This window comes from Diabrotica virgifera, chromosome 8, assembly GCF_917563875.1.
Source record: "Diabrotica virgifera virgifera chromosome 8, PGI_DIABVI_V3a".
Classification (NCBI taxonomy): Eukaryota; Metazoa; Arthropoda; class Insecta; order Coleoptera; family Chrysomelidae; genus Diabrotica; species Diabrotica virgifera.
The window spans coordinates 207,990,392-208,011,339 of record NC_065450.1 but is presented as its reverse complement, the minus strand read 5'-3'; the positions used below and the strand labels follow the sequence as shown (position 1 = coordinate 208,011,339).

The window sequence follows — 20,948 nt, the reverse complement described above, 5'->3', positions numbered from 1 at the left end:
TTTTTCGTCGATTTGGAACCAAAAAACAACAATAATAAAGTTTTTAATGTGGAATTTATATACAATACCAGAATTAGAGTAGAAGCTCCGAAACACAAGAACACCATTGTGCAATGCACTCGATGTCAGGCATACGGACACTTTAAGTCATACTGTTATAAACCTTGTAAATGTGTTAAATGTGGAGGATCACACGACACCAAAAGTTGCACAAAGCCGAAAGACACACCTGCAACATGTACTCTTTGCAAGGGCAACCACCCAGCGAACTATAAAGGCTGCACTGTTTATCGAGACTTATTAAAAGCAAAGAACAGGAATAACGACACAACTGGACCTAGAAACACACAAGGATACATAAATCCCAATCCAGCACTGCACCAAATGAATCAACAATATGCGCAAAATGGAATGAATTATGCTCAAGTAACCTCAGGAAACATCAACAGACCAAATAATGGTGAAGATTTAACACACATGATGTCAAGCTTCTTAAATGAATTCAAAAATCTATTTAATCAACTTCTGAACCAAAATAGCATGATCCTGAACATGCTAACAACAGTCATTAGTAAAATAACGAATTAATGGCTCCATCAATTAGAATAGCCGCCTGGAACGCCAACGGACTACCAAACCATGTACAGGAAATCACAGCATTTTTAAAAGTAAATAAATTAGATGTTCTTCTCATCTCAGAATCACACTCAACCGAAAGAACAGTAGTAAAAATCCCTTTATACACAACGTACCTTACTCATCATCCTGATGGAACTGCTCACGCAGGAACAGCAATTATTATTAAATCTTCTATTAAACACTATTTCCTACAAAATTACGCCACACCTAAAATACAAGGAACCATACTAAAAATAGAAACATTTACATGGCCACTTGCCATTGCAGCAATTCACTGTCCTCCTAGACACTCCATATCAATTGAAGAATACGAGACCTTTTTTCAAGAACTAGGACCCCGATTTATAGCAGCTGGAGACTGGAACGCCAAACACACCGTATGGGGATCGAGGCTTATAACACCAAAGGGTAGAAATTTATTGGCGTGCTCGCAGAGAAATAATTTAAACTTCCTTTCGACAGGTCAGCCAACGTATTGGCCGACCGATCAAAACAGGATTCCTGACCTGCTAGACTTTGCCGTTATCAAAGGTATCTCAAATATACATTACAAAATAGAACCCAGTCTTGATTTAAGTTCAGATCACACCGCAATAATCATAACACTAAGTACAACTGTAATTTGGAAGGAACCTGTGGCAAAACTCTGCAATAAAAGAACCAACTGGGAACAAATTCAAGCTATTATTAACACAAATATAAGCTTAAAACATCGAATTAAAGAACCCCATGAAATAGAAAAAGCAGTGCAACATTTAACAGAAGTAATACAAGATGCTGCATGGAAGTCAACTCCAGATGATAAAAAAATTACCACCCATGATCATAACATTCCTTTACAAATTAAAGAAATTTTAAATGAAAAAGAAGAGCTAGAGCCAAATGGCAGCGGTCAAGGAATCCCCGGGATAAAACACAATTAAATCGGTTAACACATCAACTGCGTACAGCTTTAATCCAGGCCCGTAATGAGACTTTTAAATATTACATCTCCAACCTAACACCTAATGACCATTCATTATGGCAAGCGACCAAAAAATTCAAGAGACCAATAACATCTATTCCACCAATTAGAAAATCGGATCTAAGCTGGGCAAAAACTGATGAAGAAAAATCAAACACATTAGCACAACACCTCGCCCAGGTATTTAGTCTACATACAGAAGTCAATGCTGAAGATGAAGAAGTATACACATTTCTCGACGCTCCTTGTCAATTATCACTACCACTGAAACCATGTACACCAACAGAGATCTGGAAGGCGATAAATAAAATAAACCCTCATAAGGCTCCAGGTTATGACTTAATTAATGGTGATGTACTAAAGCATTTGCCTAGAAAAGCGATAGTCCTGCTAACTATTGTATATAACAGCATGATAAGACTGTGTCACTTTCCTATTCAATGGAAATACGCACAAATAATTATGATTGCGAAACCGGGCAAACCGCCTACAGAACCCTCCTCCTATCGTCCTATAAGCCTTCTACCAATAATGTCAAAAATTTTCGAAAGACTTCTTTTAGTCCGAATTCTCGAAAGAATAAACATAAATAACATAATACCTGACCATCAATTTGGCTTTCGACAGAACTACTCAACAATACAGCAGTGCCATAGGATCGTAAATTATATAAAAGAAACTTTAGAGGGAAAGAAAATGTGTGCGGCAGTATTCCTTGATGTGGAAAAAGCATTTGATAAGGTGTGGCATAAAGGCCTGTTGTATAAAGTGAAAAAGAATATGCCTAATGAAATATACCTGATATTAAAATCATATCTGAACGAGCGATTTTTCCAAGTCAAAGTAAATACCTCACTTTCCAAATATCATCCTACACAATCCGGAGTACCTCAAGGTAGTGTCCTCGGTCCCTTCCTTTATCTCCTTTACACTGCTGATATACCTGCCGATGATGACATTACTATGGCCACATTTGCCGACGATACAGGAATCCTTACATCAGACGATAACCCAGATAGAGCTTCTAACAAACTGCAAAACTATTTAAGTTCACTTCAAACATGGTTAACAAAATGGAAGATTAAAGTAAACGGTGAAAAGTCTTCACAAATTACGTTCACAACAAGAAGGATCGACTGTCCACAGGTTCATATTAACAACATTCCTATCCCCTTAAAATCAGATGTCAAGTACCTGGGACTCCATTTGGACCGAAAGCTGACATGGAAGAACCATATCAAAACCAAGAAAGCTCAACTAAATTTAAAAGTCAGACAAATGTATTGGCTGCTAGGTAAAAGATCCCAGTTATCATTAGAAAACAAAGTATTATTATACAAAATTATACTAAAGCCGATATGGAGTTATGGCATAGAGTTATGGGGCTGCAGCAAACCGAGCAACACTAAAATACTGCAAACTTTTTAATCAAAGACGCTGCGCATGATAGCGAATGCACCATGGTACGTCTCCAATATAACTATCCATAATGACCTTGGGATACCATTCATCGAAGATGTTATTAGACTACATGCAACCAAAGCCCAAGAAAGAAATTTCGCCCATGAAAGTCAAACTATTCAACAACTCTACCAGCCGCCACTTGTGGGAAGAAGACTGAAAAGGACATGGCCAGAGGACCTAACTGATTAGGTGTATTGGAGAACCATCGATGGATGGTGCCCAAAGCATGCCAGGATTCAAGACTTTGGTACTATTTGCTAAATACTCTGTGTTGTAATTGGAGTAGATTGTAAATTTGCACTTAATAAAATGAAAAAAAAACTTTAACGAATACCAAAAAGCTTTTGACAATGTTCATATGACAGCTGCAATGTTATTATTAACCTAGTTAACAAAGAACTCACCTTCTTATTATAACTTTTCCGAAGTCTTTTGTCTTGGGCAAATGCTCGTAAGCGATGGCTACAAATATATCCTGATCCGTCGCAAGCGTAGATATACCGATAGGATTACCATCGTGGAACCTTTGGAAAACTTCGAACTGGTTGTCTTTGTTGAGTGTCCAGACTGAAGTTTTGTTTTCGACGTCCTTATGGACGGTTACTAAGAAGAGGTGATCATTGGTTTGGACAACAGAAGCCTAAAATAAAACAAATAAAACAATAATTAATACAGGGTGTTTCATTGGGAAACGGAAATACTTTAATGGTGAATAGAGGTCACCGAGCCGGTTCTAGATATACTACAATTTTTGCCCTACCGACTTTTATAACCGAGTTCTGAACCGAATCTGAACTGATCCAAACAATCAATAGTATCAAAAGCAAATCCTCCTGTAGTACTGATGGTCTATCGATAAAAATTTTTTCTAATCTCCCAGAAAATGTGTTAGAAGTCCTCATCTCACTAATTAATGATTCCTTTGAGAAAGGTAAATTTCCAGAGTGCCTGAAGACAGCCATCATTATTCCTCTTCATGAGGGTGGTGAAATATCTAATACCTGCAATTATAGACCTATTGCAGTACTACCGGTACTCTCCAAAATTATTGAGAGACTCATAAAAGCCCGACTTATGTCATTTCTAGTTGAAAACAACATTTTATCACAAAATCAGTTCGGCTTTTTAAATAATAAATGCACCACTGATGCCATCTTTTCTGTACTACATGAGGTTTATCAAGCACTGAACAATAATCTTCACACTGCCACCGTTTTTTGTGACTACGCCAAAGCTTTTGATTGTGTAAATCATAACATTTTGATAAGAAAACTAAATTTCTACGGAATTCGAGGTAGTTCTTTAGATTGGTTCCAATCTTACTTGGATGATAGGAAACAACTGGTTAGAGCAAATGATACAGACTCTAGTCTCAAAAACATTGTATGTGGGGTACCTCAAGGTTCAGTATTGGGTCCTCTACTTTTCCTTGTCTTTATTAATGACATCACTAGTTTAAAAATCGATGGAAAAATCTTTCTTTTTGCTGATGATACCAGTATCACTTGGAGCAACTCAAATATTGCAACTCTTCATGCTACTATAACTTCTGATCTACTTACAATAAAAACCTGGTCTGACTCTAATTTACTCTCGTTTAACGCAGATAAAACAGTAGCATTGTCTTATAAAGGAGTCCTTCAACCCTTACCTGTTAATAACAGCCAGATCAGTACCGTTGATTCTGTGAAATTTCTTGGTATTTTTTTAGACAGCAACCTTAAATGGTCCCACCATATCGATTTGTTAAGGAAGAAACTATCCTCAGCTTGCTATGCTATAAGATCTGTTTCGCATGAACTCAATTTAGCATCTTCCAAAATAACATATTTTTCTTTGTTCGAGTCACATCTTCGTTATGGTCTTCCTTTTTGGGGTTCTGGTACAGCTGCCCAATTCGATGTTATTTTCAAATTACAAAAAAGAGCAATTAGATATCTGTTTGGCCTCAGAAGAACAACACATTGCAGAAGTTACTTCAAAGATCACAGAATTTTAACCCTTCCATCTTTGTATATTTTAGAAACTGTTTGCTTAATTCGTAAACATCTACATGTCTTTCCACCAAGACCTAATCATGACTACTTCACGAGAAATTCTACGTTTGACGTTTATATGCCGACCCCGTCCTCTGAGTTAGTAAAGAAATCTATATTATATTCCGCAAAAAAACTTTACAACCATCTCCCTCTACAACTTAAATCTGCAGCATCTTTCCCCAAATTCCGTAAACTGACAAAAGCCTACCTATCTGAAAGACCATATTATTCAGTAGAAGATTTTCTTAATCAATAACTAAGAAATTACAGTACCCTTTGCACAAGTAGTATTTTTATTATCATTTTTTTTGTCTATATTTGGGTGTCATATGCAGCAGCTTAACTTTTAATCTTATTAATTACTAGGTATACTATGCATTTGCAATTTACTTAAATTTTGCAATTGATTACTTCTGTTTAACTTCATTATTATTGTTATTATTGTAAATATATTGACGATTTATGTAATTTTAGTAAATTGGATTGTTATTGTTTTGTTTTCTTGACTTTTTATAAGCTTTGTCGATAAAATTGTACAATTTTTCATGACAATAAAGCATATTTCTATTCTATTCTAGTTACAGGGTGTTTTATCGATTTTGCCCATTTCTTTCCTAAGCCATAACTTTAGAACCACCCTGTATATTTTTTTGATATTTGGTACACATATGTCTCATTCAAAACCCAAACGACCGACATACTAACCATAAGAAAAATCCAGGTCCGGATTAACAAAAAATTTTAAAGTAATTGTGACCTTAAAACAACACCCTGTATATTCAAATTTTGAAAATCTGTTTGCATATTTGAAAAGAGCACAAAAAAGTAAGTTTAATGGTTGGCTTCAATTTTTGGGCCAGACAATTTTATGACTTTAATTTTGATTATATTGAATTTTTTAAGAACTCTGACATTAAAAAGCATGTATTATTAACTTTTAGTTATAAATTATTAAAATTAATGAATAAATACTCATTTTAAAAATAATCAGTAGTTATTCACCACATTGGAGCGACCCAATTACTAATAACAAGAAATATCCAGGTCCGGATTAACAAAAAAAGTATAAAGTAATTGTGACCTTGAACCAACACCCTGTATATTGAAATTTTGAAAATTTGTCTGCGCATTTTAAAAGAGCATAAACAACTGCGATTAAAGGTTCATTTTAATTGTTTCGCCGTTGATTTAATTATCACATCAATTTTGAAATTATATTGAAATTTTAAAGAACTCCGAGATTAATAACCAGGTACAGTAGAGCGTCGATAATCCGAACTAATTAGTACAGGGGCAGTTCGGATTATCAAATTGTTCGGATTATCGAACATATGTTCAAAATACATACAAAGCTCATAAACATAAGACATATGTACATACGTTTTAGTTACAAGGAATAAAACACCTGCATAATAAACAAATATATTGTATGTATTTCTGCAAAAACAAAACAAAAATCCGCGGTCATATTTTGCCCTATTGTCATATTAAATCCAAAAATTCGGTCCGCGATCATATTTTTTTATTTTATAATTTTTTTTGCGTTCGGATTAGCGAACATTCGGATTACCAGGGTTCGGATTATCGACGCTCTACTGTATTATTAACTTTTAATAATTTAATGTTAATGAATCATTACTTATTTTAAAAATACTTAATACTTATTTACTACTTTGGCTTCATGGATTCTTTGGATTTGTAGCTGTATGCATCATTAAAAGTTAGAATTGCGAGAATTGGGACATTTTAATGATTTAGTAAAGAATTAAAAAAACAGTTATATCTAATAAAAAAAGTTCGTTTAAATAATTTAACAATTTAAAATAAATTAAAAATATTTGAAATATAACAATTGCTCAAAATGTCCGCCATTTTGTTCGATGCATTTCCTTGCTCGTTTTAAAAGATTTCGAATCGATTTTCTAATTACATTGGGATTGTTTTTCATTTTTCTGGCAGCTTCTTGTGACCTTGACAGAATTCAATATGATTTCAAAATTGCCGTAATTAAATTATCTGCGCAAAAATTTGACATGCACACTTTAACGCAGTTTTTATGATATTTTAAAATACGCAAACAAATTTTCAAAATTTCAATATACAGGGTGTTGTTTCCAGGTCACAATTACTTTATATTTTTTTATTAATCTGGACCTGGACTTTTCTTGTCATTAGTAATTGGGTCGTTCCAATGTGGTAAATAAGTATTGATTATTTTTAAAATGAGTATTTATTCATTAATTTTAATAATTTATAACTAAAAGTTAATAATATCTGCTTTTTAATGTCAGAGTTCTTAAAAAATTGAATATAATTTCAAAATTAAAGTCATAAAATTGTCTGGCCGAAAAATTGAAGCAAACCATTAAACTTATTTTTTTGTGCTCTTTTCAAATCTGCAAACAGACTTTCAAAATTTCAAAATACAGGGTGTTGTTTTAAGGTCACAATGACTTTATAATTTTTTGTTAATCCAGGCCTGGATTTTTCTTATAGTTAGCAGGTCTGTCGTTTGGGTTTTGAATGAGACATATGTGTACCAAATATCAAAAAAATATACAGGGTGGTTCTAAAGTTATGGCTTAAGAAAGAAATGGGCAAAATCGATAAAACACCCTGTAACTCGGTTATAAAGGTCGCTAGGACAAAACGTGTAGTATATCTAGAATCGGCTCGGTGACCTCTATTCACCATTAAAGTATTTCCGTTTCCCAATGAAACACCCTGTATAATTAAAAATTATATAACAGCGGTAGATAGAATCAAGTTAGTGATAATGTGGCTTATGTGGATATGTGGAATCAATTCGGTGTCACGTTCATTACTGATTATTCGAAATGGAAAAGCGAAAATACGTTCGAATCTTATATGACAAGCGCTGTCATAATAAAAATATAAATTTATACTATTTTAAAGCCGCCTACTAGCCCTGGATCCCGCATACCAAAAAAAAGTTGATTAATAGCAAGCTGAAATTTTGTTAATAGCTTAACGGTGTCTCGTCGGACAAACTTTGATGTATGGTAACACTGGAACAGGGGAAGTTTTAATTGTGGAACGGGATTTTAACCGTGGAACAAGTTTATGATTGTGAAAACTAGCAGGTTGTTTTTAAGTTTATTCAATAACAAACTTTATATAATATATCAAAAAAAATGTTTGTCCGACAAATATGTTGGGCATTTTAATAAGTCCGACACGTAGAACATGTCAAATGACGGGCATTATATGGGTGGTAAATGTCAATCTGATTTTTGCATGAGAGTTGAATGAAAGGTTAACAAATCAATTTGAAGTTTGAAACGGTTCAAAAGAACTCAATTAATTTGCCTCATTCAGAAACAAAAATCGTAAATGCGATTTTTACATATTTTTGTCTCACCCTGTAGACATAAGAATATCGCTTCATATGCCACTAGGAATTTATTTCTGTCCCGAAAAAAAAAACGTGAGAATTTGAAGTTTATCCGTCTTGTTAAATAAAGACGTTATTACATTTTACGGTCATAGGTATCTATATTTGATTTCCTGTGTTAAGTTTGTGATGTAAAAAAGTGTTACAATGTAGCTAATGATCGTTTTGGCTCCACGAATCCTGGGAGTTAGATACACATAAGTGCTAATATCAGTATCAGAAAGCGCGGGTGTTAATTGTGGACTCAGCAATACCTTTCTTCAAAATGTTAGGTTGGTTAAAGAGTGTAATTCCCTACCAAAGAGGTTGGATTTAGAATATATTTTGTTTTTCCCTATTGGTCGATATTAAGTGTAGGAAGCTTAGTTATTTTTTTATTAGTTAATGATGAAAGAAAGACGGATTAAACTTTTTTCTTATTGATTGATTGGATGAGTAGGGTAGAATGAGAGAAATATAGTGGGTTTTTGGAAGTACGCGTTTTGGTTTGAGGAGATAGATTCAAGTTGTGAGATTAGAAATTCAAGTTTTGGAAGTTGAAGTCAGAGGTTTAGTTGTAGCCTCGGGCAGAGACCGCTTATAGCGGTTTCTGAAGAGTTGAGTTGAAATTTTAGTTTTAGTTTTTTAAGTGGAAGTTTGGATAGAGAATTTAAGTGAGAATGTAGCCGATTTCGAAGTTTTTATGAAGAAATCATGGCGTTGCCGCGTTCAGGCAAAAAAGCTGGTTAGTTTTAGTGCGTAATACACTAAGTTTTTTTTTTTGGAAGCAGTCATCGATAAATTCATGCATTGGGTGTCAATATTAATAACGAATACTTCAAGAAGTTAATTAGAAGTTATTTAGATATTTTAAAAAGTCAATATAAGTAGATTTGGAAGTTTATTTATTTTTTGCTGAAATAGGTCTGGATCCCGCGTATGAAAAAAAGTTGATTAATAGCAAGCTGAAAATTTGTTAATAGCTTAAGGGTGCCTAGTCGGATAAACTTTGATATATGCGAACACTGGAACAGGGGCAGTTTTAATTGTGGAACAGGTTAAAAATTTTGAACGGTCAGACCACGAAAACGGCACATTTATTTTGTCCGACAGAATTAGTATAGTATAGTTGATCCAAAAGATGGCATAACCCAGATATCCAAAGTGAAAGTTATCCTTCAACACCAAATTGTTCTATATGGTCCACACAATGTCCAGAAAAAAGTCACACCATTTTGAGCGTCGGGTTGGGGGGGAAAAATCGGTAATTTCGTAGTTTTTTAAGTTTTTCGCCAATATTTCTAAAACTTTGCGGTTTAGCATGAACAACCTTCTATACAAAATTGTTCTACATTAAATTTGAAATAAAAAAGGCCCTATGCATAATCTTTCTAAAAGGAATGGTTCCAAAGTTACGGAGGTAGTATAGTATAACTGGTCCAAAAAAAGGCCTAACTCAAACATCCAAAGTAAAAGTTTTCCTCCAACACCAAAATGTTCTATATGGTCCACATATTGTTGAGTAAAAAGTTACACCATTTTGAGCGTCCGGTTTGGGAGGGAGCTGGGAGAGAAGCCGGTAAATTAGTAGTTTTTTTTTAAGTTTTTCGTCAATATTTCTAAAACTTCTAAAGAAGAGCAGCAGGCAAATCAAGAAGAGATCGGATACCGAACGAGAGAATACGAGAAATGATGGGAGTAACACATACAATACTTGATGACATAAAAACAAAACAATTGGTATGGTACGGCCATGTACAGAGAATGCCAGATGACAGGATCCCTAAACAGATTTTGGCATGGACACCACAAGGGAGAAGAAAAAGAGGAAGGCCGAGAAGAAGCTGGAGGGAGGGAATTGAAAAAGAACTAGAGGAAAGAGAAATCCCTCCAGGTCTATGGTTAAACAGAGAAGAATGGCGGTTAGGAGTCGGAAGGCGTCGGAGAACGCTGTAAACCGATAGTAGTAGTAGTAGTATTTCTAAAACTATGCTTTAGCGTAAAGTTATATACAAAAATATTCTACATGAAATTTAAAACAAAAAATATTCGATACATAATTGTTATAAAATCAACGGTTCTAGAGTTACGGAGGGTGAAAAGTCGAGGTTTTCGATACTTTTATATTTTTTGGGCAATATTTATGATATAACTATACCAAAAACCCAGACATCCAAAGTGAAAGTTATCCTCCAACACCAAATTGTTCTATATGGTCCACGTAATGTTCAGAAAAAGTCACACCATTTTGAGCATCGGGTTTGGGGGGAAGAGGGGGAGAAATCGGTAAATATGAAAAGTATCGAAAACCTCCACTTTTCACCCTCCGTAACTCTGGAACCGTTGATTTTATAACAATTATGTATAGAATCTTTTTTGTTTTAAATTTTATGTAGAACATTTTTCTATAGAACATTCCTTACGCTAAAGCATAGCTTTAGAAATATTGACGAAAAACTTAAAAAAACTACTAATTTACCGACTTCTCCCCCATCTCCCCATCTCCCCATCTCCCCCCCCCCCCCCGCAAACCGGACGCTCAAAATGGTGTAACCTTTTACTGAACAATATGTGGACCATATAGAAACAATTTGATGTTGAAGGAAAACTTTTACTTTGGATGTCTGGGTTAGGCCTTTTTTGGACCAATTATACTATACTACCTCCGTAACTTTGGAACCGTTCGTTTTAGAAGGGTTATGCATAGGGCCTTTTTTATTTAAAATCTAATGTAGAACAATTTTGTGTAGAGGGTTGTTCATGCTAAACCGCTTAGTTTTAGAAATATTGACGAAAAACGTAAAAAACTACGAATTTGCAGATTTCTCCCCCCTCTCCCCCCAAACCCGACGCTCAAAATGGTGTGACTTTTTTCTGAACATTATGTGGACCATATAGAACAATTCGGTGTTGGAGGATAACTTTCACTTTGGATGTCTGGGTTTGGGTCTAACTATACCATACTAAATAGGCTTAAACTCTCCGAACAGAGATTACACTTTCATGCAAAAATCAGACTGCTATTTATTACCTGTCATAATTCCTGTCATTTGACATATTTTACATGTTCCGTTCATTAAAACGCCCATTTGGTGATAAATAGCAGTCTGATTTTTGCATGAGAGTTTAATCTCTGTTCGGATAGTTTAAGTATGTTCTGTCGTACAAAATACATGTGCCGTTTTCGTGGTCTGACCGTTTCAAATTTTTAACCTGTTCCACAATTAAAACTTCCCCTGTTCCAGTGTTCCCATATATCAAAGTTTGTCCGACTAGACACCCTTAAGCTATTAACAAATTTTCAGCTTGCTATTAATCAACTTTTTTTTCATACGCGGGAACCAGACCTAAAACTTTTCATGGAAATAAACATTTTTGTACTATTATTTATCTAAATTCAGTGAAAAGTGCGTGCTTTGGACATTCACAACGTGAAGAATGAGGACAGGACTATATAACAAGGTATTGTTTGTAAACCTTTTTTATTGTTTTTGTAGACAGAATCTCTTATATTGTCTACAAGGGATCCATCCTTTCATTTTTTTTTATTTTAATTTTAATTTTTTTTATTGATAATATTATTATCTGATCCCTTTTCTCTTGTTCATAAGGAAGAAATCAACATGAGAACACTAAGGTAAGGTCATGTTATATTTATATTGATGTAAATGTGTTTGTATCTTATGATGACTATATATTTTTATTAACTTTTTTACTTTATTTATTTTTTTGAAGTTTTATGTAAGCTTCTTCTTTCATTTTCTTTTTATCCAAGTGCGACCCCCCGAGCATTTGAGTTTATTAAAATCTATTAAGAATCCACACCCCTAGATCTCTGAAGACTTAGAGCTACCGAGGTACTCCGTAAAGTTACGTAGCACTAAGTATCGATATTTTTATGTTTGTTTAATTTGTCGTATTACATATTATTTTTTTCTTTGTCATCCACGCTGGTGCTACAAGTTCTGTCCGATAAAATACATGGGACGTTTTCGTAGTCTGACGTCCGAAACATGTAACTTGTTCCACAATTAAAACTTACCCTGTTTCAGTGTTCCCGTACATCAAAGTTTGTCCGACTAGACACCGTTAAGCCATTAACAAATTTTCAGCTTGCTATTAATAAACTTTTTTTTGGTACGCGGGATCCAGGCCTATACGTAGATACTCCAAATATTTCCAAAAGTGATAAAAAATCGTTACAAGCGTGATAAAAATCATCCCGAAAATAGTTGTTTTTGGTAGTTCAACGAATTTGTGCAAATAGTATGGTATAGTTAGACCCAAACCCAGACATCCAAAGTGAAAGTTATCCTCCAACACCAAATTGTTCTATATGGTCCACATAATGTTCAGAAAAAAGTCACACCATTTTGAGTGGCGGGTTTGGGGGGGAGCGGGGGAGAAATCTGCAAATTCGTAATTTTTTACGTTTTTCGTCAATATTTCTAAAACTAAGCGGTTTAGCACGAACAACCCTCTACACAAAATTGTTCTACATTAAATTTGAAATAAAAAAGGCACTATGCATAACCCTTCTAAAATGAACGGTTCCAAAGTTACGGAGGTAGTATAGTATAATTGGTCCAAAAAAAGGCCTAACCCAGACATCCAAAGTAAAAGTTTTCCTTCAACACCAGATTGTTCTATATGGTCCACATATTGTTCAGTAAAAAGTTACACCATTTTGAGCGTCCGGTTTGGGGGGAGATGGGGGAGAAGTCGGTAAATTAGTAGTTTTTTTTACGTTTTTCGTCAATATTTCTAAAACTATGCTTTAGCGTAAGGAATGTTCTATAGAAAAATGTTCTACATAAAATTTAAAACAAAAAAGGTTGTATACCTAATTGTTATAAAATCAACAGCTCCAGAGTTACGGAGGGTGAAAAGAGAAGGTTTTTGATACTTTTTATATTTACCGATTTCTCCCCCCTCTCCCCCCAAACCCGACGCTCAAAATGGTGTGACTTGGTTCTGAACATTATGTGGACCATATAGAACAATTTGGTGTTGGAGGATAACTTTCACTTTGGATGTCTGGGTTTGTGGTATATTTATATCATAAATATTGCCCAAAAAATATAAAAAGTATCGAAAACCTCGACTTTTCACCCTCCGTAACTCTGGAACCGTTGATTTTATAACAATTATGTATAGAACATTTTTTGTTTTAAATTTCATGTAGAACATTTTTGTATATAACATTGTTTACGCTAAAGCATAGTTTTAGAAATATTGACGCAAAACGTAAAAAAACTACTAATTTACCGGCTTCTCTCCCATCTCCCTCCCAAACCGGACGCTCAAAATGGTGTAACTTTTTACTGAACAATATGTGGACCATATAGAACATTTTGGTGTTGGAGGAAAACTTTTACTTTGGATGTTTGGGTTATGCCTTTTTTTGGACCAGTTATACTATACTACCTCCGTAACTTTAGAACCATTCATTTTAGAAAGATTATGCATAGGGCCTTTCTTATTTCAAATTTAATGTAAAACAATTTTGTATAGAGGGTTGTTCATGCTAAACCGCATAGTTTTAGAAATATTGGCGAAGAACTTAAAAAACTACGAATTTACCGATTTCTCCCCCTCTCCCCCCAAACCCGACGCTCAAAATGGTGTGACTTTTTTCTGGACATTGTGTGGACCATATAGAACAATTTGGTGTTGAAGGATAACTTTCACTTTGGATGTCTGGGTTATGCCATCCTTTGGATCAACTATACTATACTAAAAGTGGAACTTTCTTTTTAATAAAAATCATACCGAAAGTTTAGTTTTCGGGTTGGCTACAGAAAAAAAATATCTACTTACCAAAACTGGAGAATTATTCTTAATTATTTGTTTTGGTTCAAATTTTTTATCCTTTCCTCTACAATTAATGTTGATGTCGAACCTGGAGTCTACAAAGAGTATACACCAAGTCTCCTGAGACTTCAGTTGGAAAGACATGTCCACTATCGTTCCTCTTGTAAAAAATTCAGCAGCGGTAACAACTGATCCGTTTCTGCACGTCATGAATGTTCCTATATGTGTGCTATCTGAAACAAGAAAGGAAGGTATAACGGAGCTGAAGAACTATAGGCCTATTAGCTTGTTATCTCACATTTACGTTAGATATATAGAGAAAACAAGAAGATAATAACTAAGAGATTGACACTAAAACTAGAACTCTATCAACTTTGAGAGCAAAAAAATTTTAGAGCTAGATACGGAACAAATGATCATTTGCAAACCATATCCTTCATCAAATACATCGATGAGCATGCTACAGCTTTTGTCGGACTTAATGAGGATACTGAAACCTTTCGTATTGAAAGAGCCCTTCGGCAAGTAAACAAGATGTCTTCTAAATTATTTACAAGTTGGAATCATTGGATGAATGAATATGTTGGAATGAAATGGCAAAAGCATCAATGTAGATGAATTTTTTTAAATAATCTTAAGTTTATTGGTGACATAGTTCTGATTGCGCTTAACCTTGAACAGGCGCAGACAATGGTCCAATATCTGCATACTACTACCAAAAAGGTGGATGCTAAAGCAATTTATGGCCAATTTGGTCTACAGCAAAATTATCTCAGTTGAAGAAAAGCACATCTAGCTATTTGGCTACTACAAGTATTTGAGCCATGAGATCATGATAAGTCAAGACAACCAAACAGTCGAGCTGAAAAGAAGAGGGAACTTGGGCTGCATTTGAGAGATGAAGGATGAATATGGTTAGGATTCCAATGTGTCTGAAAAGAAAAGTAGTTAATCAGTACAATCTGCCAGTGATGGCCTATGGTGTAGAAACACTAACACTAACAAGAACAACTACTCACAGTAAACTACAAGTTGTGGAAAGAGCAATGGAGAGAATAATGTTAGGGGTATGTCTAAGTAACAGAATAATTACTAATGTTGCTACAACCGAAGGGCAGGAATAGCACAAGTTATTGAAAGAATACTAAAATTTGGACGGGGTCGAGTTCGCTCCCAATGGTAAGAATTTTACCTGAACTAAAAAAGGTAGAGTCCGAATTGGCTCCCATAGACAAAATTTATTTTACCTAAACATGTCGAAAATATCACCCAGCGTTGTCACTTCTTTCAAATTTTCTCCTTTTGTTAGAAACAGGTACCTTCCTAGAAATATCTATGGGAAAGGAGGAAGACCTAACCCTTCGGTCCTAACTTAACTTTTGGGTATTAGAGTGTAGAGCGCAAACCGGCCGATTTCAGGTAAGAGCGCAAAACGGTCGAGCGCATACCGGCCGACACCGATAATTTGTGTTAAAATTGCCACATATGCCAATGTTGAACTAAAACCAACTCTAAAAGTATTTGTCTAAAAGTATAATTTTCCTATAAAAAGTTTATATCACTATGTAAATTTCCTAAGCAGTATAAATATTACACGATTTGGCAACAATGTCTAATGTTTCCGCGATTATATGAGAGCCTACCCGCATTCATGCGGGAGCCAATTCGTACCCTTCTAAAATATACCTGAACGAAGCGGAGCGAACTCGACTTCACCCTAAAATTTAACTGGACCGGTCATGTAACATAGGAATGGAGACTCCGAATACCAGCCAACAGAAGGTCGACCCCCCGACGAGGAGTATCGATGAGATAGAAAGAGTGACTACAAATTCAGATGGCTCAAAATCACACTAAGTGGAAAACATGCGGAATCCTATATGCAGGAGTGGTGGACGCTGGAGCTAGATGATGATGTTACATACGTAACGGACTCGAAAGGCCTTTCAAACCTCAGGACATCGAAACTTCAGAATATATTTATTTTAACTTGAACTTGTCAATATTTATTACGTGAAAAATAGCCAAGTGACTATTTACTGGCTATTATTAATTTAAGTATACTTGTATACGCTCACATTTGATAGATGGCGTTACTTGATACCTAATTGCTCTCGGTTTTGACATTTGCCATTCATGACATGACGTCTGCCAAAATTTTAGGCCAAAAAACTATTAGTTTGGTTTTTACAGAAGTCGGAAGCAAACAACTATTGTCTTTTCAGAAAAATGGAAAAAATCGAGTATTGTTCAGTGATTAAGTTCCCCCACAAAAAGGGGAATGTGCAGATCAAAGCCGACCTGGACGAAGTATAGGGTGAGGCTGCACCTTCGTTAGAAACAATAAAATTTTGGAAAGCTGAATTTGTTCGTGGTCGTACGAGTGTTTTTGATGAGGGGAGGCCAAATGATGTCACCACGCCGGAAATGATCAACAATCGACTACTACAATCACATCGACTACTTGGAAAAAGGAAAAACAATCAATGGCGAGTACTACTCAGCATTATTGGATCCATTCGATGCCGAATTGCGTCGAAAACGCCCCTGTTTGGCACGCAAAAAGTGCTCTTTCACCAAGACGCACCGGCTCACCGATCGGCCGTCGCCATGGCAAAATTACATGAATTGGTCTATGAATTGGTTGAATACGAACCGTATTCCCCATATGTTTCAAACAATTTCAGCAACAAACGATGAAGTCGCCGCTGAAACTTCGGCCTATTTTGAAGAGCTCGAGCAAAAGTACTATTCAGATGGGATAAAAAAATTGTAACATCGTCTTACTAAGTGGACCGAGCTAAGAGGGAACTTTGTTAAAAAATAATTCGATTTAATCCCAAAAACCTTGTTTTTTCTATCAAAAGCTAGATCTCTATCAATCTACCCTCGTAATAGAAACACCGGTATACTATTTACTGAAATCGAAGGACGAAACGAGTTCGTTTGATTTGTTCTTTATTTGAATGTTCTTACCTTCTTGCGGCTGCGGCATCTTCTGTTCTAAATAAATTTTGTCAGAATTATCGATGAAAAATTCGTTAATATAATTCGGGTATCTTCCCATACTTCTATCAGCGCCTAAAATAAACATAAAAATGAGAGGAAAGTATATCGAAACAATTACAGAAACAGAAAAAAGTAAACAGCTACAATATGTACATTAATTAACAGTATAAGTGGATAGTGGTATCTTAATGTACAAATTCTTAAATCTCATGTTGTTTTACATTAGTACTAGTCCAGAGAAATAAGATTTTTCTCGTGACACATCCCCGTGCAGGCCGAAACCAAATTTTTTAATTAGTATGGACATCTATAACATATTAATAACCTATATGCTTCCTGCAGCCGATTTTGATGATATACATAGTTATAAACAAATGAAATCAAAAAACGGTAAATTTTCGAATACGAAACTCATAAATCATATAAAAAACTTCAATATGGCGTTCGCTGACTATGTCTATCCTTATTTGTTGCTTAGAAAATTGCAAAATAAGTCATAAATTTTGAGATTTTATAAATGTTCATAACTTATGTAAAAATTAAGGTAGAACCTTCTTATTACACGGAATGCTGAGACTTCTTGTGCTTAAATTATATATTAAATTTCAAAGCCATTGGTCAAATAGTTTAAAAGTTATTTAATTTGTTTATCCCAAATTAATTTTTGAAGTTATACTTCTTTAGGCGCGATTGAGATTGAGGGTGAATTTATTGTTGATCCGCGCGCATGCGCACACCGACAGTATGGTATTGTATTTTAGTCGTTATACGGGCTCTGATTGGATGTTGAAATGATCTGTCAATAATGAATAATTGTTCAATATGGAGGTAAACAAATGTTGTATAATATATTAGTCTTATTATTGTGAGGACAGAAACAAAAAAGTTTTATAACTGTAGTGACTCTTAAATAGTTTTTAAAAGCAACAGGTAAGTAATAATAATTGTTAAATGTATCAGTATCCTAATAAAAAATTCCATAGGTAGGTCCCTATACCTATTTGAACCTACCAAAATACATAGTATCTATGATTAGTATGTAATACTTTTATTTACATAATTTGATTACCATCAAAAATTCTATCAATATTCACCTAATATATTGTTTTCTTACTCTATGTTTTGTTATATTTTTTCAATTCTAAATCATTTCAATTAAAAATCAAAATAATTTGATTTACCTAATTCAAAATGTCAAAAGTTTAATCCGTTTAGTTAGTCGATCTTCGCAAATAATGACGCATTGCCTCCGTGGCGAAGCGTTCAAGGCGAATGAACCCCAATACCAACCGCACTGATAAAAGCTGATTCGAATCCTAATGGAAACTTTTATTTTTTTTATTTTTTTTATACATTTTATGATTGTAAGTATATGTATTATATAATTTTATTTTCAGAAAATACGTATTTAGTTAAAAAAATTTCCGACAATTAATGTTCAGAAATCTTTTGTGACATTTTTAATGTGTTTCTGTGTGTTTTATTCTTGTATTATTTTAATTTTTGGCACTGTTTTAATAAAAATGTTTGAGAAGTAGTAAGTATAAATTAGTGTAATATTTAAATAAAATACAAATAAAAAGTATATTAATTTCGTTTAAATCATATAATAGAAGTATAACTTCTTACCTGCGTACAAAGTACACACACATTCTTTTTTTTGCAACACTATAAGTCAGAAAATTATGAGGTTGCAGTAATACTTCGGACAGTTTATGAAAGAACATTTATACTATTAACTTAATTAAAAAAAATTACAAAAAGTAATTTTAAACAGTGTAAAATTATTTTGCAAAAACGTCGATTTTTTGCTTACTTATAAAAAATTAGAATAACTTTTTACCCGTTACCCAAAGAAAAACTATTTTTTCATATTTAGAAAGACTGAATTTTTATACACATTTAGAAAGAAAAACAATTGTCCTAGGACAATTAGGGACGAAGTTAGCCTCCCCCCTTTTTTAATTCACATGTTCTTGCAAAATAATTTTGCAATATTTAAAATTATTTTTTGGCCTCTTTTTAATTAAATTAATAGTGTAAAGCTTCTTCTTTCATAAACTATCAAGAGTATTACTGTAACTTCATCATTTTCTGACTTATGCAAAAAACTTAATTTGGGATAAACAAATTAAATAACTTTTAAACTATTTGACCAATTTCTTTAAAATTTAGGGTATGATTTAAGCATCAGAAGTTTCAGCATTCCGTGTCATAAAAAGGTTCTAAGTTAATTTTTATATAAGTTATGATTATTTATAAAAACTCAAAATTTATTATTTATTTTGCAATTTTCTAAGTAACCAATACGGATAGACATATTCAGCGAACGACGTATTGAAATTTTTTATACGATTTATGAGTTTCTTACTCTCAAATTTGTTTAAGATGATTCACTTTTTGGTAATACATAGACGAAAAAAGCGAAAATTTACCGTTTTTTGATCTTTATTTGTTTATAACTATGTATATCATCAAAACCGGCTGCACGAAATATATAGAGGTTATTATTATATATGTCCATACTACTCAAAAAATTTGATTTCGTCCTGGAGGGGGTTGTGTCACTAATACTCCAGGCTGTGGGTGAAAAATAGGTCGATTTCAGGATATAATTCAGGAATTTTTGAAACCTATCAGGTGTTGTAAAGGACGATGTCACGAATAACTTATACTAAAATGTGACCAAAAATATTGCGAGCTTTTTTTTTCTATTGCGATTTTCATTTGTTAAATTTGCAATTTTTAAAGATTTTTAATTTTGCAGCTTAGGATATTGATTCTAGAGAAAAACTTTTTAATATAAAGTTGTAGTAAATTAAAAAACCTACAATTTGAGCGATGGTAAGATCAATTTCGTTTATTGGTTATTGCAAAACAGCCTGCGAAAGGTCCAAAATGGCCGTTTTTTACAATTGCGGTATTTATTGTACAAATAATTTTTTTTTTTTTTTAAAGCTTTAAAATGCAGATCTTTCAATTCCAAACATAAAAAAAATTGTAAGGCCGGATTAACGAATTTGTTGCTTAGATATTATAAATTGTTTATTCCAAGAGGTCAAATGTAGAAGGCTATAAATTTTTGAAAAAAAAATCGTAGAGAGTTGGTGAAACATCCAATCTCCTTCTAAAGAGTTATATTTTCATATTCATATATTTCATAAATAAATGCATAAATAATTTTTAAACCTCTAATTTTTGGGTTTGAAAATAATGGGGCAAATTTCTTTATAAACATTTAGAGCTGAAGCGGCCCTGTACATCCTATAAGTTTTTAACTCACAGATTATTGTTGCTAAAGACAAAACGAAGATTTATAAAAAAATAAAAAATTTCTACCACCACCTGAAGCCGAGCTAAATGTTGGGTTTGAAAATAAGGGGGCAATTTTCGTTATAAACATTTAGAGCTGAAGCGGCCCTGTACATCCTATGAGTTTCTAACTTACAGATCATTGTTGCTGAAGACGAAACAAAGATTTATAAAAAAATTAAAAATTTTCTACAACCAATTGAAGCCGAGATAATTGTTTCTTTTTTCTTAAATCGTAGTGCCTTTATTTATAACAATTAAGAAATTATTTTACAGTCATTGACTAAAGAAAGACTTATATTATCTTAAAATA

The 20,948-nt window shown here is 33.8% G+C and overlaps 2 protein-coding genes across 3 annotated transcripts in view; one reads left to right on the top strand and one right to left on the bottom strand.

Moving 5' to 3' along the window:
• The window catches only part of LOC114331049 (uncharacterized), a 527,814-nt gene that overhangs the window by 9,118 nt on the left and 497,748 nt on the right, over positions 1-20,948 (bottom strand). The window contains exons 22-24 of the mRNA XM_050659330.1: positions 17,291-17,395; positions 14,321-14,547; positions 3,472-3,707 (exon numbers count right to left, since the gene is read on the bottom strand). Of these exons, the coding sequence (XP_050515287.1) occupies positions 3,472-3,707; positions 14,321-14,547; positions 17,291-17,395 (568 nt within the window). The remainder of the gene's footprint in view (positions 1-3,471; positions 3,708-14,320; positions 14,548-17,290; positions 17,396-20,948) is intronic.
• The window catches only part of LOC114331039 (RWD domain-containing protein 2A), a 515,824-nt gene that overhangs the window by 19,377 nt on the left and 475,499 nt on the right, over positions 1-20,948 (top strand). The window lies entirely within an intron of this gene.